The 26,443-nt window shown below is 40.6% G+C and overlaps 2 protein-coding genes across 7 annotated transcripts in view; one reads left to right on the plus strand and one right to left on the minus strand.

Annotated features, from left to right (window-relative positions):
- Positions 1 to 4,756, plus strand: part of prr33 (proline rich 33) — a 33,678-nt gene extending 28,922 nt beyond the window's left edge. Inside the window, exon 3 of the mRNA XM_067993830.1 lies at positions 2,504 to 4,756. Within this exon, the coding sequence (XP_067849931.1) occupies positions 2,504 to 4,540 (2,037 nt within the window). The 3' untranslated portion in view covers positions 4,541 to 4,756. The remainder of the gene's footprint in view (positions 1 to 2,503) is intronic.
- lsp1a (lymphocyte specific protein 1 a) overlaps positions 1 to 26,443 on the minus strand; it is a 313,607-nt gene that overhangs the window by 5,094 nt on the left and 282,070 nt on the right. For all 6 annotated transcript variants that reach the window (XM_067993835.1, XM_067993832.1, XM_067993831.1 and 3 more), the window contains 2 exons: positions 20,876 to 20,968; positions 19,121 to 19,229 (listed from right to left, as the gene is read on the minus strand). In XM_067993835.1, the coding sequence (XP_067849936.1) occupies positions 19,121 to 19,229; positions 20,876 to 20,968 (202 nt within the window). The remainder of the gene's footprint in view (positions 1 to 19,120; positions 19,230 to 20,875; positions 20,969 to 26,443) is intronic.

The raw sequence follows: 26,443 nt of genomic DNA on the forward strand, positions 1-26,443 counted from the left end.
TTAGTATGAGTGGCAGTTAAGACGTTCAGTACATCCAGTGAGTTCTCCTGGTCTTGTGGCCAACATTCTTTCCTCAACTAACACTACCCAGAACAAATTAACTGGTCAATCATCTCATTGATGTTTATGAGATTTTTCTGTGCATAAATGGCTGCCATTTTCGGCTGCATAACAACAGTTGCTACACCTCAAAGGGATTCATTGTATATGAAGCACTTTGAGATGTTTCTGAGATGTAATGGGGTGTGATACAAATGCAAAGCTTCCTTTCTATATTGTCAACCAAGAACCAAGAGTATGGTGGACTCTTTGAGCACATTTTTCATAAAGTGCTGATACTGAATCATAGAATCTTACAGCACAAAAAAAGGATCATTCAGCCCATTATGCCAACGTTGGCTCTTTGAAAGAACTATCCAATTAGTCCCATTCTCCTGCTCATTCCCAATAGCCCTGCAAAGCTTTCCTTTTCAGGTATATATCGAATTCCCTTTTGAAAGTTACTACTGAATCTGCTTCCCCCGCCCTTTCAGGCAGTGTGTTCCAGATCATAGTAACTCGCTGCGTTAAAACATTTCTTGTCATCTCCCCTCTGGTTCTTTTGCCAATTATCTTAAATCCGTGTCCTTTTGTTTACTGACCCTCCTGCCAGTGGAAACAGTTTCTCCTTATTTACTCTATCAAAACCCTTCAATTTTGAACACCTCTATTAAATCTCCCTGTAACATTCTCTGCTCTAAGGAGAACAATCCCAGCTTCTCCAGTCTCTCCACATAACTGAAGTCCCTCATCCCTGGTATCATTATGGTAAATCTCCTCTGCACCTTCTCCAAGACCTTGAAATCCTTCCTAAAGTTTGGTGTTCAGAATTGGGTACAATACCCCAGCTGAGGCCTAACCAGTGATTTATAAAGGTCCAATGGAGGTCAATGGGCTAGTTTTATTCTCTCTCTTATCAGTCAATGTAATCCTACTGTTTGAGACCTGTTAATGACTTCACCTCTTCAATTGTAAACAATTTTACAACACCAAGTTATAGTCCAGCAATTTATTGCTGGACTATAACTTGGTGTTGTAAAATTGCTGGACTATAACTTGGTGTTGTAAAATTGTTTACAATTGTCAACCCCAGTCCATCACCGGCATCTCCACATCACCTCTTCAAGGTATAGTACATTTCTTTGCCAGTTGGGATCAGTATCCATACTTAATAAATGGGAATGCCTGGACATGGGGAACATTTACGCACCACAGAATTCCCATTAAGAAGCAAACCACTGCACTAATGATCAATAAGCTATTGCAGTTTCTATCCATTTAAGTTAGTAACATTGCATGTTGCTGACTTGCAGTCTGTGCTGTTTTTCTGAGGAGCATGGTGTAACTGTATTGGATTCTGGTTCTGGAGAGAAGGGCGGTGGGGGAAAGAATGGCTGACTCTGCATGCTGTTCAGGACTAGCCCTCTAAATTATTATGAGGCACTCGTCTAAGGTTAGAAGTAATGATCCTTCCTGCTCACAGCTCGCCTTACACACACCCGCTGTGGTGCAAATTAAGGCAGTTGTCATGCTCTAAAATCTGGATCAGCAACTGTCAACCACCACACACTGCAACCAAAAGGAGTCCAGGTTGAGTTAAGCAACCACATTATATCAAGCCCCTTCTCCTTCAGGAGGCATTTACTGTATTCATGCTTAAGTTTGCCCTCATATTCCTTCATACACAGATCTAGGGCTATTTTAACTAAAAGTGCAGTCCTCTTAAAGGAAATAGTATTTTACAATTAAAAAGTATATTTTTCCCCTCTCCTCCCATTCCTTCACTGACATTTTCTTCTTCAGCCCAGAAGGTAGAGTATTGTGAGAAATGAATTATCAAAGCTGCCGAAAAATATGGCCAATAACAACCATAGAAGTGGAATCATAGAAGTTTACAGTACTGAAAGAGGCCATTCAGCCCATTATGCCTTGGCTGGCTCTTTTGAGAACAATCCAAAACTAATCCTTGCTCTTTCCTCATAGCGCTGCATCTTCCTCAGTAGTTTAATAATGTGAGCTATCTCCTTCTTTACTAGCCAACTCAGCAGGGTAATCGAGATGTCGATTACTCCACAACTATAGTTAATGACACCCCATGATCAGTCAGTGGTAGACATGAGTCACATGGGGCTAGATGTCAATTTCTCCCATTCTCCTTCCTGATACTGTGCCAGCTGAATATTGCTCTACTTTATGACTTGGCTGAGAACGGATAGGTTCATAGCTTACCCATGAGGTAGGTGGATCTGAATGACAGATAGTTTAGAACTTGAATTATCAACCTTTCACTTGAAAGGCAGGTATAGTCCTCCCTGCAGTAACTAAGCTCAGAGAGGATCTATCCTGAGATCTCTCTTTTTTTCTAACAAATTGAACTGAATTGACAGTGCTTAACGTCAACCAGTTTGTTCAGGAAAAAAAAAATCACCAATGGAATTGAATTTTTCATTTCATTTCATTTCAGGGAATTAAAATGCTAATGGCTATAACAACTCTACCAGCCACCAGTCACTGTGCATCACCTCGCCCAAATCCACCACCACCTCTGGCACCAAAGCCCAACAAGAACAATGCCAAGTTACAAAAGATCTTGAAGAGGGTTGCAAAACAGCAGGCTGCACAAACATCTTTACATCCTGCGGATGAATCAGATAAGTCCCACCCTTACTCAGCTAAACCTTTCCGCTCTAGTCTGTCTCCTGTTAGTGAAGCTAGTCCTGATCTAGAGCACTATGAACGCCGTTCTCGATCGCCTCGATTCCCTCAATCTCTTAAAATACCAGAATTACCTTTGCCACCTTACCGACAAGGCCCTGTAATAGTAACCCAAACTCAACATGTCGCAAGTCCATATCCTGTACGTAAAATGTTTTACATGGGCAAAATAGAGATTCTCCCTAAAATAGAAATCAGTGCCCCACAGCCACCAGCCGAACATCAGAATCAGTCATTCAAACAACTGCCATGGCCTACGGTTCCAGTAAAGAAATTCTTCATTCCAAGTATTCAACCCGTTACCAAAACACAAGAATTGCCAAAGGTCACAGTATCACCACGGTTTTCTCCAAGCTTTTCTACACAAAGATCATGGCCTGGCACTGAGGTTTCCACAGCTGACTCTATTACACTTAAAGCTCCTGTTCCTGAAGCTGAGATTACTAACTTTTTTGCTGCCAATGGCCCCAATATTGCCGTGACTAGTCCTGCAGTTCCTGTGTTTGAAAGCTATAGGGTAAAAACTCCCACCAATGAACCTCATCAGGAAAAGATTGCCAACATGACAACTCCAAGAGCAAAGACTCCCACCTTTGAAGCTATGAGAGCAAAGACTCCCACCTTTGAATTTTCAAGAGCAAAGACTCCCACCTTTGAATTTTCAAGAGCAAAGACTCCCACCTTTGAATTTTCAAGAGCAAAGACTCCCACCTTTGAAGCTCCAAGAGCAAAGACTCCCACCTTTGAAGCTCCAAGAGCAAAGACTCCCACCGTTGAAGCTCCAAGAGCAAAGACTCCCACCGTTGAAGCTCCAAGAGCAAAGACTCCCACCGTTGAAGCTCCAAGAGCAAAGACTCCCACCGTTGAAGCTCCAAGAGCAAAGACTCCCACCGTTGAAGCTCCAAGAGCAAAGACTCCCACCGTTGAAGCTCCAAGAGCAAAGACTCCCACCGTTGAAGCTCCAAGAGCAAAGACTCCCACCGTTGAAGCTCCTCAATTCAAGACTCCTAGCTCTGAAGCTCCAAGAGAAACAACTCTTAGAAATGAGGTGCCTCAAGAAACCCTTATCAAAAAGGTTTCCAATAACTTAACTGTGCAAAATGATGCTCTTACAGTTGGCATTAGTACTGTTAAAATAGAAATCAATCATTCAGAGATGACCACCATACAGAAAAGCAAAGCAGAAACTGAACCCAGGCTACCTGACTCTGTTGCTGAGACAACTAACCAAGAAGGGGCTAAGTCATTTCTGAAAGCAGAACCTCAGCTGAAATCTCTAGAGAGAGCTAAACCTCCTAGAAGCAAGGTAAGTGGTTGGACTCGTCTCAAGAAACACATGGTAGTGGAAGAAGAGCCACCAAAGTTCCCAGAGCCAGAACCAGAGCCATCCCAGTCAGAATCACAAGAACAGAATCAAGATAAGACAGAGGTTGGGAAACAAGAGTCTCAAAAAGCAAAAGGATCACGAGCTAATAAAATGTGGGATGCTGTCCTATTTCAAATGTTTGCTGGTAAAGAGCGTTCGGCAGAGGAAAGCAAACAGGAGCAACAGGAATCAGGTGCAGACAAATCCAAACAAACGCAACAGGCAACTCCAATGTTCAGTAGCCGTCTGCCTCTTCTGCTCTTTAGACCTCGATTTGATGCTAGGAAGTTAAAAGAAGCAGCTGAAAGGCCCCTGAAGAAGATTAGTAACACACTGATTGAATCAGGGTTGCATCGCAAAGCTATTGATGCAGAAGAACTTAAGGACTTCAATCGGACTGCAAAAGGATGGCAAACATAACAAAAAGAAATAAGCTAAACATACAAACGAGCAAAACAATGTAATCAACTGACATCCAGTATTGTAGGCCAATAGCACTGTTTGAAGAAACAAATTCACACATACACAGAGTAGCATCTATGCTGACAATAATTAATAGTTTTTTAATAAAATAAGTTAAATTCTTATACACATAACAAAGTGTTACTGAATGTAATAAAATGTAATTTCAACCAGGTTCTGTTTTTGTGAACTATGTTTAGCTTGCTACAATCTATGACTCAATATACAGCACATTAATGGTTTGATTGGTGTGTGAATGTATTCTGACCGCCTGAAAGAAGATTGATTGAGAAAGACTGTTGAGTGGTACCTACAACGTTAGCAATGGCATGAAGGGTCTAAGATGACATGGCGATGGACTGTAAAAGCAAGATATCAGTTTGTTAACATTAGTTGGCACAGAGGTTTTTGGCAAGAATGACAAGTATTGGAGATCATGGTCTGCATCAGATGTCACACAGCACAGGGACCTCTTAGTCCAGCATTCGTACTTCTAGCTCCTTTTTAATCTTAAAAAAAACAAATCAGGCAGTTTGCGACTCTTTTAAAAAAAATTACCCCCTCTATTTTTCTATAATTTTCTTCGTCTCTATTCAAGTAAATATGGGTACTGAACGTAGACATCTTCACAGTTCAATGCCAATTAGATCCCATGGTTCATGCAGGAAGCGGGCCACATATGATCATAAATAGATCACAATTATGCCAGCGTTCTGTTAAGTTTTATGGTGTAAAACTGTTCTATTACAGGTTAGTCGAGAATTACTATATTGGAAGTCCTTGTGAAACTGATGGTTTCCTACCATGTCACATAACCCTGTATCATATGAGCACTGCAACATATTTAAAATAAATCAATAATATTTATCCATATATTTGAGGGATGACACAGTTGGGAAACTACAGATTTTCCCACTTTGCACAAAGTGACGGTATCAAGCAATGCTGGGTCAGATATAATAGGTCAGATACAACAGACGGCACTCCCTATATAATCTCCACTGTGTGTTTAAATCCTCAGCATGTGGAACCTCCTACTGCCTCATAGGCATCTGGAACCTTGATGAATGATGGGACAAATAGTGCATCTCATTAACCAATGACATTAAAAGATTGAGAAATAAACAGAGGAAGGACTGAGAAGGAGGGTGAATTAGAGTGGGTAATTTCAATGTCAAATCAGGTACAGGAAGAGAAATAAAGGGAGGAAATGAAAGATTGGATTAAGAGAGAACGAAAAAAAAAGAGACAGAAAGGAAAAGTAAGAAAAAAATTAAAACATTTTAAATTTGATATTTTTAAAATCTCCTAAAAGAATTCACAATCTGAAGGAATGAGACTCCATACTTACAATTGTTTAATTTCTGGGCAAAAGGGGTTCATTGGCAGTCATTAACAATGATCACTTTGTTAAAAGGGTATTTACGCTGATAATTACTAAACTTAACTTTTTGTAGCGCGTTTAATGGACAATTAATGTGCAAATGCAGCAACTTCATGGAAATCACAGGGAGGTTAAGCGCGACTTGCCATTTTCACAATGCTAACGGCGGAGCAGCACAAATCGGCCAGCAACTTGTGACAATTCGCAATTCACTGGGTATCTCTTCCTCACTACAAGTTGCTGGCCGATTTGTGCATTAATAACGGCCTGCGTCGTTCAGACTTCATTATTTTTTCAGCAAAATCTGGTCCAATGTGTAATTTCAAGGCCATAATTTTATATAAGGTAATGGGAATGTGACCAGACCAGTGCCAACAATTCGTTCACAGGTTGTTTAAAGAAATTTTAAAAAACATAACGTTTTGGTTCTCAAGGACAGTCTTCTTGGAAACTTTGGAAAATGTTCTATTAGATGGTTAATGTCCCATTATAGGATACCTTAAAGGACATTGATAACTTGAGATTCATTTACAGTTTGCAGCACTTTAAATAGATCTGCCATCATCAAATTCCACATTTCAGCTGCATGACGGTACTGTACTGTTGTATAGGATTTGCTAACACTTAACATGGTCAATTCTAAATAAGCAGGCAGTAGGCCCATTGCTTTGACTTGGAAACTCAAAATTAATGTAACAGATGCTTGACTTGCACACAAATAGATGTCCATTACTGCATCGGTTTTGACTACAGAGGTAGCTCTGTGGTACCGATTTCAATTTGTGGGTCATTAATTATTCGCACCCCTTGTTTTTGGCTGGCTGATGGGTAGTTTTGTGGGCAGCAGCCAGAGCAGACTTTTATCCTACTAGGCAGGGCTGGAGTTGAACTCAGGTCACAGAGGTGAAAAGCCAGTGTCTACTCCACTGTACTACTCTGTTAGTGATCTCCCATCTTAAAGCTACTCTACCCCCACAACAGACATTTTAAATAGAGTACATTGTTAATTATTATTATTCTGGGTACATGGTAACAAAAAGGATTGAATAAAATGATCACTTTGATAATATTTACTTTGGAATCTGTTTCCTGTCCTTCATGATGTCATCTAAACTTTCTGGTAAATTATTTCCTTGTATCTCACTCCCAGTCATTGCTAGTTCTTAATGGCTAGAAATTCTTCGATGAGTTACATTTGTTCCATGGAAAAGCCTGTGGGTTCCTAACTTTGCCCATGGATAAATGTAATACATAAAGGAACTTCATATCTACATAAACATATATACACACATTAGAATTCTACCTCTAACATGCTGGGGACGATTTTCATTGAGCAGGTGGTGAATGGAGCAATCACATCCCTTGCCTGATACAATAAGCATGATGTCTGAATCATTTTTGTGTTCGGGCCTCATTTACATTGGGTTGCCAAGCCGCCAAGCACTCATTGAGCACTGGCAGGTAGCACGCTGATCCAGGGGTGGGAAAATCAACCGCACCATAGCAGAACTGAGCCAGAAGAAAGCTATAAAGGGGGTGAGAAGAATGTAATGAATTGAATAGCCCGTTGGTGAAGGATAGAATACTAGATCCTGGTCTTCAGTTGCTTCCAAACCTTTATTCACAGAGATCCACATTACCCACTGTGTGCACACCCGAGATAAGCACTCATACAAATGGATACAAGAGAGTCCCCAATTGATATGCACCACCTGAATACAATTAATACTAATTTTTAAAAAATTCGTTCACGGGATGTGGGCGTCGCTGGCAACGCCGGCATTTATTGCCCATCCCTAATTGCCCTTGAGAAGGTGGTGGTGAGCCGCCTTCTTGAACCGCTGCAGTCCGTGTGGTGACAGTTCACCCACAGTGCTGTTAGGAAGGGAGTTCCAGGATTTTGACCCAGCGACAATGAAGGAACGGCGATATATTTCCAAGTCGGGATGGTGTGTGACTTGGAGGGGAACGTGCAGATGGTGTTGTTCCCATGCGCCTGCTGCCCTTGTCCTTCTAGGTGGTAGAGGTCGCGGGTTTGGGAGGTGCTGTCGAAGAAGCCTTGGCGAGTTGCTGCAGTGCATCCTGTGGATGGTGCACACTGCAGCCACAGTGCGCCGGTGGTGAAGGGAGTGAATGTTTAGGGTGGTGGATGGGGTGCCAATCAAGCGGGCTGCTTTATCTTGGATGGTGTCGAGCTTCTTGAGTGTTGTTGGAGCTGCACTCATCCAGGCAAGTGGAGAGTATTCCATCACACTCCTGACTTGTGCCTTGTAGATGGTGGAAAGGCTTTGGGGAGTCAGGAGGTGAGTCACTCGCCGCAGAATACCCAGCCTCTGACCTGCTCTCGTAGCCACAGTATTTATATGGCTGGTCCAGTTAAGTTTCTGGTCAATGGTGACCCCCAGGAGGTTGATGGTGGGGGATTCGGCGATGGTAATGCCGTTGAATGTCAAGGGGAGGTGGTTAGACTCTCTCTTGTTGGAGATGGTCATTCCCTGGCACTTATCTGGCGCGAATGTTACTTGCCACTTATCAGCCCAAGCCTGGATGTTGTCCAGGTCTTGCTGCATGCGGGCTCGGACTGCTTCGTTATCTGAGGGGTTGCGAATGGAACTGAACACTGTGCAGTCATCAGCGAACATCCCCATTTCTGACCTTATGATGGAGGGAAGGTCATTGATGAAGCAGATGAAGATGGTTGGGCCGAGGACACTGCCCTGAGGAACTCCTGCAGCAATGCCCTGGGGCTGAGATGCTTGGCCTCCAACAACCACTACCATCTTCCTTTGTACTAGGTATGACTCCAGCCACTGGAGAGTTTTCCCCCTGATTCCCATTGACTTCAATTTTACTAGGGCTCCTTGGTGCCACACTCGGTCAAATGCTGCCTTGATGTCAAGGGCAGTCATGCTCACCTCTGGAATTCAGCTCTTTTGTCCATGTTTGGACCAAGGCTGTAATGAGGTCTGGAGCCGAGTGGTCCTGGCGGAACCCAAACTGAGCATCGGTGAGCAGGTTATTGGTGAGTAAGTGCCGCTTGATAGCACTGTCGACGACACCTTCCATCACTTTGCTGATGATTGAGAGTAGACTGATGGGGCGGTAATTGGCCGGATTGGATTTGTCCTGCTTTTTGTGGACAGGACATACCTGGGCAATTTTCCACATTGTCGGGTGGATGCCAGTGTTGTAGCTGTACTGGAACAGTTTGGCTAGAGACGCAGCTAGTTCTGGAGCACAAGTCTTCAGCACTCCAGCTGGGATGTTGTCGGGGCCCATAGCCTTTGCTGTATCCAGTGCACTCAGCCGTTTCTTGATATCACGTGGAGTGAATCGAATTGGCCGAAGACTGGCTTCCGTGATGGTGGGGATATCGGGAGGAGGCTGAGATGGATTATCCACTCGGCACTTCTGGCTGAAGATGGTTGCAAACGCTTCAGCCTTGTCTTTTGCACTCACGTGCTGGACTCCGCCATCGTTGAGAATGGGGATGTTTGCAGAGCCTCCTCCTCCCGTTAGTTCTTTAATTGTCCACCACCATTCACGACTGGATGTGGCAGGACTGCAGAGCTTTGATCTGATCCGTTGGTTGTGGAATCGCTTAGCTCTGTCTATAGCATGTTGCTTCCGCTGTTTAGCATGCATGTAGTCCTGAGTTGTAGCTTCACCAGGTTGGCACCTCATTTTTAGGTCCGCCTGGTGCTGCTCCTGGCATGCTCTTCTACACTCCTCAAGCTTGCCTGAAAACTGCATTGGGTGGGCCTCAGGCGTCCAAATGGACGATTTAAAAAAAAATTTAAACTGCTGGCTGCTCCATTTTCCAGCGTTAAAAGGGGTAGGGTGCAATTGCAAATCGCCTCTGATGCATATTCCTTTCATTTGACCCCATGAAAATGCCGGATAGTATTTGCAAACTTGAGTGTCACATTCTCATAGTTTAGAATAACATCTAAACTGTCCAACTAGATTTCAGTCTGTAACTCACTCTCTGGGATCCTTTAATATATCATGAACCATACAAAGCTCTTTATTAGATTACAGCCTGTAAATCACACCCAAATATCCATTTATTTGATACTTATAAGCCATCTTAACCTCTTGATTAGATTCCAGCATGAAAATCACTTACAGGAATTCATTATTCTACATATAAATCATCTGAATCCCCTCTACTAAATTACAGCTGATAATTTGCTCCTAGTTACTCTTCTATTATATTAGGTGGCAAAATAAGAGGGTGCAGCTGGAGATAAGTAGAAGGGCAGATGCCTTGTAAAACTGACCCTGGTGGTTTTGGGGAGTATAAAAAGACTTGGGGCAATTATATGGTCATCTGAAGGGCTATCTCACAGATTGCCCATCGCCCAACGCATGCTCAAGCAATTCTAGTTCAGCAAGTGATTGTAAACCCTGCATTTGACCTTCTACATGAAAGGCCCAGAGTCTGGGAGATGTAAACTATCTAAACTTCCCAACTACCATATTAACTTGCATGATAACAAAAAAAAAGTTTAAGTTGGGGGTTTGGCTTAAATGTGAATTTAAAACATTTGTTCCCGCTCGGGTGGGCCCAAACTTGGGGTACAACTATTTGCATGAGCAGCGTTTGTGTGCATCAATACTGTAGTGATCACTCTCAGGTAACCATTATTCTGTATTATTCCAGGACAAACTCTCCAAATATTCTTTACTCATGAATTGCTTTATTTTTGTCAGAATGTGGAAATTATTTTCCTGTAACCTTTCTTTATCAACTTATGAAATGGTGAATGCCAGAAGTTAATTACTGGTGTTTTGAGTCCTTCAATGGTTTTGTCCTTGAATGTACACAAAACTGGCTTAAAACTAACTCGAGACCGATGACAAATCTCTGCACAGCAGCAACAACATTTTACCGGAAACATCTGAAAACTCTGCAAAAAGGAGAAAGAAACTTTTCCACAGAGATATTCTCAGATTATTCATTGAGAAGTTAAGTAGGTGTCAAATCGCTGCCAATGTGATGCCTACCCACTGTTTCTAAACCTTACCCCTAGCTTTGAGTGAACAGTGCAGCCTTGAAATGACTAGCTAGTCATTTAATCAATCAAAACCGCACTAGTAGGTTATCTGATTGTTCATGGCTATCATTTTGATGCTCATGACTATCTGTTTTTGAGAATTGTTACAGAAATAATGACCCATTTGATTGATGGGACAATTGAAGTGTTATTTTGACTATCTGAATGTGGCCATCACGGTTTTTGGACATGAAATTTGAAATTGCTCTACTGTGTAAACCTCGCCTGTTGTTACTTGATGACATCTCCGCTACCCTCTTCTGCATCAAAACTGCCTGCAATGCCAGTCTAGATACTGAGATGCTAGTTTTCGGTTAACAAGCCTGATCTACTTCTGTTGAGGGAATGAGGCTACATCAGTATATAAAGATGATGCAAAATAACAGTGTTAAGAAGGCCTACTGCAATGGGTAAAGATATTCAGAAGTCATCTTTTTATTCTGTGGCTCCCTGTGGTGACATTGGTTGAAAATGTTAAAGCTCCCGGTTATTCAGATTAATACAATGGAGAGTTTAAAGCATCCTGGAAATGGGCTAGGAGAGGAAACAGGTTAACTGAACAATGGACGGGAACCTATGGCTTGTGTTTGGACTATCAAGTATCTCTGAGTGATGCCACATTTCATTGCTACAGAGGTTCAATGACTATGCAGAACAAGAAATGTACAAAGGAGAGAATTTGACGGCAATGTGCTGAAAAGGACTGTTTTTTCCTCAAGTGTTTTGAAATGTATAGTTTTTTTTTAATTATTAAAATTATAAACAAAATGAAACAGAATCTGCTCCGTTCTCTTAATTTGTAAGTGTAACTTATACAAACCTTTATTTAAAACTCTCCAGATGTGAACTGGGAATCAGAATTTTTATTACTTTTGCTCCTCAGACATTAATGGAAAGTTTCAAACTATTCAGGGCTCAAGTCATACCTGGAACTGAACCAGGAATCTGCAACCAGAAGCATGTGGGGCATCAATAGCAGGCAGTTGGAGCTAGCCCCACAGAATCCATCACCCTAACAGGCCAAACATAGCAGATCTTGATGATTTGTTCTTAATATTTTCTTTATGCCTCTGTGAAGTGCCTTCAGATGTTTTTCTACATTAAAAGGTGCTGCATAAATGCAAGTTGTTGTATTTATTGAGGGAGAAACATTTAAAATTAAAAATACGTCTCCCTCCTCCCCCTATCTAATCCTCCTTTATGGCTGTGGCTTAGACGACAAATGTTAATGATTGCCCACAATGAAAACAGGAACGTAATGGCAGGACAAAAAATGCGCGTACTCTGCTTTGGTGATTGTTGTCCATCTTGCTGTTAAAGAAGTTGGAACTCGGCAAGGTCATAAGAAAAAGCTTCCCAAAGATATCCCAGTTGAGTCTATTCAAAATGGGTGAGCAGACCTTACTCTGGCCTTCCAGCCATTGAGGATTGATATTCCCTGTCTGTTTGTAGGACAGAAACCTGGGAAAGAATGGATTTGGGAGTGGATCTTATTACTTTGCTGTCTCATAGAATCATAGAATCATAGAATCATAGAAGTTACAACATGGAAACAGGCCCTTCGGCCCAACATGTCCATGTCGCCCAGTTTATACCACTAAGCTAGTCCCAATTGCCTGCACTTGGCCCATATCCCATAGAATCATAGAATCTCATAATTCTATAGAGCATCTATGAAGCAACAAGTTGGGCAAATGGTTCCCTTGTCCATTAATGGATGAATTGGTGGATAACCGGAGGAAGAAGAGAACAGAATTTCAAAACAGTGATGAGAATTTTCATTTTTATATTGTTTATACATTATTGCTACATTTTATTACCTGAAGATGTTTTATGTGCACTCTGTATGCACTGTGAAGGTGGAAACTACATGCAAGCAAAGATTCAATTTGATTTGATTTAATTTTGGGCACCAATGTCAGCATTAAGCACTCCTATGTCAGATATAATATGGTTTATTACAGTTTAAAGCTCCCTGTAGTGCAGAGGGTTCATTAACTTATACATGATGCCTTTATTGTAGCAAAACATCCTAACATGCTTCACAAGATGGAGCTGGACACCTAACAAGAGTGTCGGAGGAGGGTTAAGGGAGATGACCGAATGCAAGGTTAAGGAGGTTAAGTTTGCAGAAGACTTATGAAAGTGGGGAGAGATGAGAAGGGATGACTGAAGGTGCCTCAAACCCAATCTACACTAGTGCGATATTTCCATTTCTCACACTAGCTTTCTGTATAGTTTTACGAATGAGAATGCTACTTTCTACTAAGCATAGCACAAATACATTTAAACCTCAGTTTCTGATTCTGCAAAATCAAGGCAGTGTTCACTGGTGGCATAAGCACACTTGGTCTGGCAATGGGGAGGGTTACCCTGGCTTAAATTTCCCAGACAGGACCTTTCCCTTCACTAGTCTAGGCTCCCTGCACATGGAGAACATTCAGGAAGGCAGGCCTGCAAGTTGAAATATTGGGTGATCCAGCAGCTCTTAAAGGGCTCGTGCTTGCCCCTTATGAATTTGTCATTCTCATCCAGTTCATGTAGGGAATACTCAAAAAGACTCCCACCACCCCCAACTTGGTTATCTGCAACTTGTATTGCAGCAATAATTGCTAAGGTTCAAGGAAAGCATATCTTAGAAAAATCAAGGCTTCAAATAAAAAGTTAAAAATGTAGAGGATAAAAAGGTAGAAAGATGTCCAATGTTCAAGCCGAGGTGCTCACTGCAAAAAAAAAAACTAGACTTCATTAATCAATTGAATAACAGACAAAAGCAGGCCAGACCTGATTCTCCCATCATTACATTGCAGGCGCAGCCTTGCCCAAACTTATGAAATTCAGCTTGGGATCCAGTCTTGTCCTCACCTGATGCCCACAAGTTCACACTTTCTAGCAGAGATCAGTGGATATCTATCAGCAGGAGGAAAGCAGCTGATTTTTTTCTCCTGCTTAATTTAGGGACACTGAGGCTAAATATAGCCTGCTTCCACTTCCCCAGCTGAGGTCAGCTAATTTGGAATCCTGGGAATCAAACCTAGTACCTTCATGGTCTGTATGATTTAGTTCTACACTAGACAGTCACATTATATTCAAATCATCTGAAAATTAATTTCCCTAACATACCTGGTCACTGCCTTGATCTATCCTCTCCCTTCACCTCCAAATTAACTCTGAGATGTGGCAGTAAAGCTAGTTGGATCATTCACTGTACCACACAGTGCTTTGAAAATGGGGTCAGAGTGTATTCGGCCCTAATGTCAATCTAGCCCTACTTGGTTAAAATGGTGTTCCAGGTGAGGCAGTTGGACATGTGCTACTTGAGTTGTAATTTTTTTCTTTTGACGGACTGTTGGTGGTGGTCACAACATTAATGATTTGATTACCAGAATAATGCTTACCAGCTTCTTCAATTCAATTGCCTGTCACTGGCAAGCATCCTCAAGTGACAACCAGCCCAACTGCCCCGACAGTACAAAACATTTTCTGGTGGTTTAGTGGCAACTAAGTAGGACTCCAGGTTTTTCCTGTCACTTACAACCAAAATTCACAGGGCAGCACTAGTGACAAGCTTCATTTTAGCATGATGTTTATCTCACATAGCATCTCTCACCCTCAGCCCCCACAGACTTCAGGTTTTCCCATGATATTGCTCTACCTCCAACACTGGAAGGTAGGATATCACTTTTATGGGTTATTTCACTAAATCAACTTTCTTCATTACCTTCACCTCAAGACAATATGGTGTGTTACTGCTTGATGTTCCATCTGATGTCCTAAATAGAAATGTTTCCAGCTTTTGGGTATTTGGACCAATTCAGACTTCAGATTTGCATTCCTCTAAAATCGTCATGGAATTCAGAAACATTCTCCTCCATTCTGCATATATCAGAGTTGCATTCTCCTGTTATACCAACAGGGACAAATACACATCCCCCATCCTCAGTCAAGGATTATATTCTTTCCCTCCCCCAAAACAGCACAAACTTAAACACGTCGCCCTCCTTCTCATCCTCCTTTCCTAAACTGCTAAGATTCAAATGCATCTTCACAACTACCCTCTACAGACTAACAGAATAAATGGACCCATATCCACTGGACCAAAAAATATTTGGAAAAAAGCAGAAATGTCCTAAATACTTCAGCAATTCTCTTGGTTTAAGTGTATGGTCATCAAACAAATTATGCAGAGGAGCACAAACCATGAATTTAAGAGCATAGAATCATAGAATTGTAACAGCACAGAAGGAGGCCATTCGGCCCATCGAGCCCGTGCCGGGTCTTTGTAAGAGCAATCCAGTTTGTCCCATTCCTTGCTCTTTCCCCGTAGCCCTGCAAATTTTTTCCCTTCAAGTATTTATCCAATTCCTTTTTGAAAGCCACGATTGAATCTGCTTCCATCACCCTTTCTGGCAGCGCATTCCAGATCATAACTACTCGCTGTGTAAAAAAGATTTTCCTCATGTAGCCTTTGGTTCTTTTGCCAATCACCTTGAATCTGTGTCCTCTGATTCTCGACCCTTCCGCCAATGGGAACAGGTTCTCTTTATTTACTTTATCTAAACCCTTCATGTTTTTGAACACTTCGATCAAGTCTCCTCTCAACCTTCTCTGCTCTAAGGAGAACAACCCCAGCTTCTCCAGTCTAGCATGGGTGGGGAGGGAGCAATGGAAGCAAAAGCACATGGTGTAGTCATTCTTAAAACTCCTAACAGGTTGCACTGGTGTGAACACTGCTCTTAGAGCCTGTCAGGAAGACAAGCTAGCTCTATGCACCAAATGACTGGGGAATTGCGGAAAAAAAAGGATCACTCTGGGCTACCCATTTAGATATACGGTAGATATGCTTGCAACGACCAACTTAGAATAAACAAAAATAAAAGCTCGCTGGAAATAAACCATCAGCTGGTTTCCAATTTATCAAAAATAATTCATGGCAGTTGGGCTACACTTGGACAACACAAACACAGACTGTTAACATGGCAGACACTTCTGCAATGTGGCTCTTCTTAAAAAGCCCAAGCTTACTGTTACAACTGGTATTAGACTTTCACTTTTACCACTTCTCCGGTTCAACGCAAGTTCATCTTGGAAAAAAGCAATCAAAGTGAAACTGCAACTTTTTTTAGAAAGCAGGGAATTGGCACTTCTTGTACTTTATTCTCTTCTAAACGGATGATGCACCTGTCGTTTGCCACAAATTCACTCATACATAAGATTATATACAAATCTAGGATGTTTAGTATGTAATCTAAAATGAGGAGCAACAGTAGCATTGGGGAAATGTGTTTGTGAAGATTTCCTTTGTGCTTTGAGGCAGATTTTTCTCTCCTATTTTGTCCAATTATGGCCAGATTGGAGATGGTTGGAGAGGAAAATCAGGTGACGAGCCATTATGGCCTTTCTGTGATTTCCTCCCAGAAATGACAATACATCCACCCAAATATTAGTAGACATATTGTAGTTGGATGCAAATGATCATCATATAACGTATTTCCCTCCATTTTCACCATAGCAACGCTGAGCACTGCGAATGCGGTATGTTCCTGGCACACAATCGATGGCACTCCTTCAGCGCTCCCCCCACATAAATTTAAAATTTTTTAGAATGATTAGAGGCTCCTCTTCAACTGCCCTTGAGACATCTGTCCCAGTAATACTGGAGCAAGCACACGAAGCCTGCTGCAGCAATTTTCCCTGGCCCCCGGAGGCAGGCTCCTTGTCAGAGGTAGGAATCCCAATGGGAGCCCACCTAAAATATTTAAATGATCCCAACCCAGGAAACATCGGTTGGTGTCGGGAGCAGGCAATTGGGGCGAGCAGAAGTCCTGCTCTACTGAACTTACACCGCTTCTGCCCAAGAGAAAAATCTGCCCTTCTAGTTCTAGAAAAATTGTAATCAATTTGTGTTTGATTTCAGTGCGAATAAAGAACATAGAAAATTTTAACAAACACATTTACAATATTGCTACACATCGGGAGGAGAGTTCTTACCTCCAATGGTGATACAACACTTCCTACACAAAAACATAAAGAATGAAACAAGCAAAAGGCCACCACATACGTCAAGCTCACTCCTTCCACAGAACATGTACAATCTACTTGATCATGGACTCTGCTTCACTCATCTAATTTCCTGAAGGAATGTTCTACCTAATTACATCCTGATCCCCAAAGATAATCAAATCAAACTCCAGAACCTTCAACAATTGCCATGTTTCCACCATTCAACCTTGACCCTCTTCTGCAGACAATGTTTCTCCACGTTCCTGATCTTTCAGCTGTGTTGCCATGGAGAGATCAAGCACTTCTCCACAAGGGAGAAAAATCTGAAGGGCTCTCTCATAGACCAAGGAGCAGGGTCATCCCATCATCTTCAGCAAAAACAATTAAGGTGGGGACAAAAAGGACTGAAACAACTTTTGTTTGTATGTTGAAGGGCATCTGAAAGGCTGGACTTTGAGCAGCACAGAAATAAAATTGAATGTATAAAATTCAATTAGCCATGTTTTCTGTTTTAATATCTCGAAAATGATGTTGATTTCAAATTTGAATTTTTCAGGAGCCATGGATTTTAATCAAAATAATTGGTACGCAGGAGGAGGAGCAGTGGGAAGTTACAGCTTTAAAATATTTGTATGGTGCTTTGGCCAGCACAAACTTATAATTAGATATGAAGGAAATGTGCTCAGGATAGCACTAATCTATACATAGGGTCGACTACCACATAACATACCTGTCTCTGATCCGTCATACCAATAGCATTAGCAATGACATGTTAAGCCACTGAATTGGTTAAAGACTATACAAACATTCAACTGATGAGAATTAACTACTTTGAAGTCTTACGGCATTGAGGCTATAGTCCACAATCCTCTTAGACTATTATGACAAACTAAAGACAGATGGATCTGTTCCACAGTGATTCTCGACTCAGGCAATGTCCCCAGAGGAGCATTTTTGCTTTCCATTTAAGTGGCAGATGTAAGCATATGTCCAATGAACAGTTAGTACTCCAACTGGATACTATAAAGAGGATCAAATGCTTTAAAATTGGACAGCCTGTCAAATAATGTAAATAGTTATTGTTGCAACATTGATGTTTGGCCGCAAGATGTCACTAACACATATTGTAAACAATACGTCAGGGCATATTTACAAATTACGTTAAAGACACCTAGGAACAGAAGACCATTATTGCACCAACTTCTCTCCACTCCAAATCCTTGAATCCAACATTGCATTCCTGAGCTTTGGACACAGGAATTTGAAAGGACTCTTGGGCATCATTATATTACAAGTGCCAGTTTAAAACCAGTATGCATATAGCTACAAGGGCCAGCAAACCAGAGTTCTACTGCCAGCTCTAGGTTGCTCCCTGGCCAGATGAAGTGGAATTCACTGGCATCCAAATGTCAAATCAATGTTAAAATTAACATAAAGTTGACTGTCCCACTGGCTCTTGGAAAATATTAAAAGGATTTAAAATGAAGGTCAACCTAGCAACCAGTGTGAAGCTGAAGCAGTAAATGCATATCTCCTAACAATAGACTCGCACTTCAATTTGAACAACTTCATGCCCAACTTACTCTTCCCAGTATAATTTAATTCAAGTTGCTTTATACTCCTAGGCTGCTTATAGCATGCACTGAATTGCTAATGCAATTCTAGACCTTAAAACATCCTCTTGCAATATATATTTATTGTAAACAATTTTACAACACCAAGTTATAGTCCAGCAATTTTATTTTAAATTCACAAGCTTTCGGAGACTTCCTCCTTCCTCAGGTAAAGGAAGGAGGAAGTCTCCGAAAGCTTGTGAATTTAAAATAAAATAACTTGGTGTTGTAAAATTGTTTACAATTGTCAACCCCAGTCCATCACCGGCATCTCCACAATATATATTTAGTTCAAATCCAAAACAAATAGGCCAACACGACAGCTGTATTAAGCCTCAGGCTAGCTGGTGGACATTATGGCTACCTCAAAGTTTTGACCTAATGGAAAATTAACTTGGTAATGACATTAGATTTTTTGAAGTCCTGCCCAAGCCCAATCAGTGATTCGTTTCCTGACATCAAAAATGATTGAACTCACTTGATTGGCTATTTTCATTGGAACCGTGCTCGTCATCAGTGATGGGGACCTTCTCGTACTTGCCGTGACCAGTTATCACAAACTTGTACCTTGTACCAGAGGATTGATTCTGAAAGAAAACAAAAAGCAGGATTATTTTAGTTTGTACTACTTACTGTTAGACAGAGATACATGAAAACAAGATAAATTCAGATTAGTTGATATTCTGCAGAAATATAGTTTTATTAAAAAGTTCTCAATAATCATAGCATATTATGACTGAAATTATAACTCATTTTATTGTACAAATTCCAATTTCAAGTACTAAAATTTGTGAAGTGCTTTGGGACAGTTTGTTATGTTAAAGGTACCGTATAAGTGTAAGTTGATATTGTAGAATTCAGCTTCATTGCATTAATTGTGGTTCTTGGCACCGTCAAGTCAATGCCATTTGTTCGTATGGTTTCAGTCGAGTGAGCAAAGCTTATGAGAGCATGGGACACAAACAGAAGTAGTATTAAGGAGTCAAAATGCTACATAACCTATCACTCCTGGCATCCGCATCAAGATTGTCTTTGTACTTGAATTATTTTAACCAAAGACAGGATTTCCCTCACCTTTGCACTCAACTGTATAAAATTGGAAGAGTTCTCCTACAATATGCTTTCTCCATTCATTCTGACTAGAAATCTTTCTTATCTCCCAAACCTATATCTTACAGGGAAATGTTTTCAACACAAACCTTAAAGGCGCACAAAACTAAAGGCCTCTCATGTTTGCCAACAAGGTTAATTCAAAATCTATAGAAAGTGCAGTATACTTCATTCATGTGCACTGGCTGTCTTAGATTCACATTAAAAGTAGATTAATAAACAGACTTCTGCCCTGTCATACCTAAATGTGTGGCTGTCCATTTTTATACAGTAATGAAGCATGAGCAAAAGAAAAAGCACATCAGCCAACTGGGCTGTAATGGAGCCTTCAGAACTTTTGCTTTGAATAGTTGAAACAAAAATATGCTTGGTCTCGAAATAGCCAAGCTTTAGCTTTTGAGAGCTGAACCAATTGAAGAAAATGTAACTTTAGATTAAGATCTTCGGGTTGCCACAGCAGATGCTGAATTTTTAGATGCTCATCCCTAGGTCTAACTGAGCTGTAACTGAAGCTGTTGTTCATGGTATACCAGACATTCGGTATGCATATTATCACCATATTTATAATAAATTAGTACTAGACTAAAAACAAATGTACAACTCTATTCTCCTGTATGGATCTGATTATTACATTTTTCTATTCATTTTTTGTAATTGTTTCCAGAAAATTCTTCCTCCAAAAAATATAATACTCTCCTCCTTAATTGGGAGTGACCAACAGTCCAATTCATGCACATCCCTGTGAAGGTTGACTTGGAATGCCCTGGTCAGTCCATTCAGACAATGAACACGAGTCCTCAAATTGTAACTCCAGCATGCCAGAGTTGCAGTTTCAGGCCAGCCCTAATACTCTAACAGCATTCTATTCTACCAAACTTATTCTGTCTGGTCCTCTTCAAACCATTTAATTTCCATTGGGGTAATGGAAATATTAATACATCTGTTTGATCCACTATTTGGATGAGAGTAGAGAGATGTTGGGTAGGGGGGGAGCTGCACGATTGAGGTAGCCATGCATTGACTATAGAAGGATTGCATTGAAATGACTTTTCTCATTCTAAGCATTTTTATGTTTTTATTTACAGAGTATTCCTAACAACGTGTTAGTGGCTGGTTTACTCACCTTCCCAGCACTTGCTGATTTGGTGAAAGAAGGGGAATCAGTTTTGTTCTCCCAAATATTCTTTTTGCTCCTCACATCCCCTGGCTTAATTTCCTATAGAAACACAAAATAACAATTAGATTCTATTCATATCTCATTATACTAGTCAAACTAGACCAACAGCAAGGATCTGGGGCTTGGGTGGGGTGGGGTGGGGGGGTCATAGCATTTGCATCCAGGGTCACACTCTTGCCTCCTATGGGCATTGGTCAAATGATACGTAATCTTGTTGGGGGAAGGGGAGAAATGGGTCACACACAATTAAAGGGAAGGTACTGTGTTCTTTTTGAAGAATTACACCTGATTGATCAAGCTGAAATTTCATTCATCTAGATTTCTTTCAAAAGTGATTTATCCAGTTAAAAGTCTGTGCTGCATTTCTCAATTTATTAAAATTGCAACAGTTGTCACTTCTGATTATGATTTTTTAAATCAGATTACTTTGAATACCATGGATTTCACCTAAAATAATTCATCGGCCAGTGACAACACCCTGAAACTCCTACTGATGGCAGAGAGCTCGTCTTTCTACACTGCAACTGAATCCTGATTCACATATAACTACTTTATTACTTTGCCAAAAATACTCTGTATGACTAAGGTTGCTATAAATTACACATAAAAACAGCTATCTGGCACAAATTCTTGCTTCATAGGCCATTTGATTCCTAATTCAGTGATTCAATGTAGGCTATAACAGTACGTTTCAGATGTGTTGCTGTCCTGAAGTGAAGCAACTTTATTCAGTGCACTGAACGTAACATAACCCCATACAAAGGGAGCGAATATATGGGGCATTACATTTGTCAATCTTTTCCACCCTGCTTACCCTAGACTTTGTTCAGCATCCATATTTTGAATCACTTTCTTAGCTATGTCCCCACTCTGTGTGCTTTTGCGGCTGTCCTCACTAACCTTGATACCCAGGTAAGCTTTCGATAGTATGCACAGGATAATGAATAGAATAAATCTTTCTTTTAAATATTTTACTTTCTGGAATCCACTTATTATTTCACAGTATCTCTCTCATCTTCAAAGAACAAACAGAGCATCACACCTTCACACTTTATTTTAAGTTTAAAGTGATTAGAGGAATTTACTTAATGAAAGACGTAAACAAGTATCAGTCGTAGAATAGTTATATTTTGCAATATAAATCCTTCCAATCAACTCCTCCCCATGTTACTAATAAAAGGATCACAACTCTAAGTACTAAGCTAACCCTTTTAAGTAACTTTTATATTATATAGTGTCTATTTACTTAAATTTCTGACCACTCTGAGAACCTGTGCTAATCCAAAGCATCTCTTGGAAGCTTCAAACTGGTTTCTTCTTTCAGAGTTTTTTTAAACTGAGATTAAAACAGAGCAGCTCTTTTAATATCCCAGCAAAAACATTTCTCAGACATCCTAGATGTTGAATAATTGACCACTTAATTAACATTTTAATTAAAATTTAATTGTCAGTCATATAGAAACTGAACAAATTGAACAGTGTTGTTCAAATTTGATGTATCCCACCTTCAAGACTGTAACTGCTGAAACTTGCAACATTTTAATCAGATATGCTTGGTACAGGAATTTGAACTGCAGTCAGTTTTTAGACTGTTTATCTACTATGACAGGATTTAAAGGAACAGCCACCAAACTAAAACTAGACACTTTTGCTACAAAGGGTTTGAACCCTTGGAATTCTCTACAATGGGAATGAATAGCAAGGGAACTCTGTATAATGGGAGTGAATGAGAAGGAGATTTGTTTACTGGGATTGTATACAAAGAATTTGAACTACTCAAATTCAATAAAATAAGAATAAAGGAGGAGTTCTGTCATTTGGGATTATAAACAACATGCAAATAGGAAGGAGTTTTGCCTTTGATAATTTAAGTGAATTATCTACAATTTCATCAACATAGTGAAACCTCTATTAATCCCCACACTATATGTAATTTCTCTGGTGGATAATGGAAATTGATGGTAATCCAGGTGTCCACATATTGGTCTTGCACATATGGCACGGCAATATTCTGGGCCCTGGAATAAAGGCAAGCACAATAACAGTAACATATACTGAATTTAATTGTCCTTGGACTGTGAGATTGATTTATATTGGTGTTAATGGTTTGTGCAATGAGGCAACATCTTGAGCAAGGCTTTAAGCCATGAAAATTTGGATGGTCAATTGGAGTTCCATGTAGCTAATGACAGAATCTGATGTCAGAACTAATATATTCTTGAATGCTAATGCATTATTAATAATTTTACTATTAATAGAAAACATTTCTAATACTCCTGTCATGAATTATTACAACATTTTGAAAGGGGTTGGAAAATAATGGAGCAGTTAAAATCCCATTCTAAAACAAGCTAGAATAACACATCATGGAGATGGTGCAATCCAAAAAAACCTGCTTCTTTACTGAGTAGATGTTCAGTTTGATGTTGAGTAACAAAAGAAAACAAAAATGACTTGCATTTATATAGCAATGTATCATTACTCTCAGAACTATCTTGCAGCACTTCAGATATAATTAATTACATTTTTTAACTTCAGTGAGTGTTGCTGCTATGTAGGCAAACATTTTCCTCACAGAAAGATCGTACACACGGCAACAAGATAAATGACCAGTTGATCTGTTTTTGGTAGCACTGGTTGAGAGGAAAATTTTATTCAGGATTCCTTGCTGCTTTTCTTCAGAGAGTGTCATGGTATCTCAAACTTCCACCAGGCCCACATTTTCACATCTCATCTGTAGCATTATACCTCCAAGAATCAGTAGACACTGGATTGTTAACCCATATGCTTAACTCCTGGAGTGCAGCTTGAAGCCATAAACCAAAGCAAATGGACTACTAACTAAGCCAAGCTAAAATATTTAACTCAAATATTCTAATATATTTGACAGAATAAAAAATGATTTACCCAGGCAAGTTGTTAAAGAATAATTATCTCTCTCAGCTGGACTCTAATTATCTGTGTTTTTTAAATGTAAACCACTTAAAAAAGTGGGGTGGGTGGGGGGTTAGGTATAAACATATCCCTCCACCGATGACACTGGGCATAGCCCGTGTCATTTTGACTGATCGAATACTGAAACCAATGAAATAATAATTTTATTCTCAGTGTCGATTATGCACTCCAGTCCTTGCGGTGCCCACCGGTCACGGAAAGCCTCAAGCCCATCGGCAGACACCACGTGCTCCTTCTCCAGGGCCACCCGGATTCAGAGAATGCCACGGAAGAGAGGCAGGCAGCCGGAGCAAACACCCCCAGGGGCCTGGACCTGTAGATGGCCACCTTGGTCAGGCCCAGGAACAGACCCGTAGGGAGATCCTCTGACTTGCCCGCCCTCCTCTAATCATCTCTTAATCTTGAAGTGCAGCTGGCATGGGTTTAGTTATTCAGCCAATGATAAACGTGTGCTGAAGTTGTCCAGCGTGCAACCAGTACAGGCAGCCATTAGGGGGTGCTATTGCCTTACAGCCTCAAACTACAACATCTTATTCTGGTCTTCCCAGTGTGAAGTTATCTTGGGTGGGAATACTTCCAGTTTGAATAATTTATGCGTAAAGGAACAATGAATGACTTATAGCCTTCCTCTTCTCTCTGAAAAGACCAGAATCAAGTTTTATATTCAAGTACAGTACAGTCTCAGGAAGCTGAGAGTCACTGATTTTCAATGAACCTCAGTTTTTGGACTCAATTCACAGAGTCTTCTAAATCTGAAACTCATGCCCTAGTTTTGTTTTTGGAAAAACAAACTTACATCCTAACTTTGTATGTGCTATACTTTCTCAACTTTATTTTTTTGGAATGGGGGGGTGAATTTTTATGGCCATCGGGTGAAAAGAATAAGTTTTGATTTTAAGAACTAGGGTCAGTAATCAAGCACTTGCAGGTCAGGTATATTTCAGCTAGTTGCAGAGTAAAATTCCCTCTGCCTTTTGCTTTAACTCTAGCTTCAGAAGAGCACACACCAGCTTGAATTAAGTAACTTCCCACGTCAGTTATCCCTATGCTCTCTTTAGATGACATTGCCAATTTTTACTGAATTGTGGGAAGTTTTTATGCTTTTGTTGCCTGCCTCGAGGAACTAAGTTGAGACTGCCCAAAGTAATTTCATGTAGGACAATTACAGTCATCAGAGAGAGAGAGAGGAGACTTACACACCATAGGCTTGAGCTGGATTTAATATCAGGTTCCAGAGGTGAAAGGGCAGTTTGCCAACCCACTGGGCCACCAAGATCACAATTTTAAAAGGAGCTTGGTGGTGAAAGGACCAGAAGAATGAACTTCTTTGTCTTTAATTCTTCTTTTACAATGTTTTTGGCGTGGATGTGCCATCTACTGCATATAGAAGGTAGGTGGGACCTGGGTTTGTACCTTATCGTCACTGATCTCCTGGAACTTGGTTTTAATCGCCTTATGGAGTCGGAGAGGAAATTTCCAGATTTCTTTCCCCTGAATTGGCCTATGTTTTTTTAAAATCTGTTTGTTTGCCTCTCCTCGGAGATTACATGACTACAAGTCTAAGGGAACACTGAGAGTCACAAAGCTTTATTGCATCGTGACTGGGACAGGCTCTATGTACCAGCTGGATATTTCATATGCTCTCAGGCACCATCTGACAAAGAATACAGTATAAAATAGGCAAATGCATTTATCTGAAGCACATGATCAGCCAGTGCAGAGCTTTACCAAAAAAGAGCAAGTTTTAAAAGGCAAAAAAAAACAAACTCTGAGCAATATCACACCACCATTCACATTTTAAAGAGCTGACAACATAATCAGCTCTTTTAAATCAGTTAAAAAACATCCATTGTCTGAGTCTGATATTCAGCGCTCAGTGAATACAAATACATGGAAGTCTGCCTTTCTCAATTTCACAAAGGTGACAGTAGGCAGTGAATTCAAAGGAAGGACAAAATATCAGCCCATTTTCCTGCTCCTAATCATTGTACAGTGATCCCTCCTAGTGTTTTGAATCTGAAGCAGAATTCATGCTTTTGAGACTATTTTTCCTATTTTCCTGAAGCATTGACTCCTGCTGGGTACAGTTTCACAGACACAATTAACTCGCTCGAGTGGCCTTTTTTCATTTGTGAGTGGAATCAGTGACTCTCATCAGGCCACCACAGGGACATCACAGCAATCCTGTTCTCACCCAATGTCCACATATGTGCACTGAACAGCAAGAGTTGTTGGATCGCAATGAGGAGTGGGATTCCCACCTGATGTTTTCCCCTCTCTCACCTAGAAGCACCGAGGCCAATTATAGCCTGACACACTAGTCTTGATCAAAGCTGTAACTTATTTCTCTACATCATACTCTTTAAAAATAAGTGTCTGTAAGTAGTATTGCTTTACCAGATTGTGACTGGCAGCAAACATGCCGTTGTCCTGCAGCAGGCTGAACTTGCTAAATGGCCCCTTTTACTTACCACTTTTTTGTTGGTTATATACTGTCACCGGATTCAATGGCTTCACCATTGGCCAAAGAAGGTCACCAGGTGGGAAGGTAAACTTGAG

This window comes from Heptranchias perlo, chromosome 12 (genome assembly GCF_035084215.1).
Source record: "Heptranchias perlo isolate sHepPer1 chromosome 12, sHepPer1.hap1, whole genome shotgun sequence".
NCBI lineage: Eukaryota > Metazoa > Chordata > Chondrichthyes > Hexanchiformes > Hexanchidae > Heptranchias > Heptranchias perlo.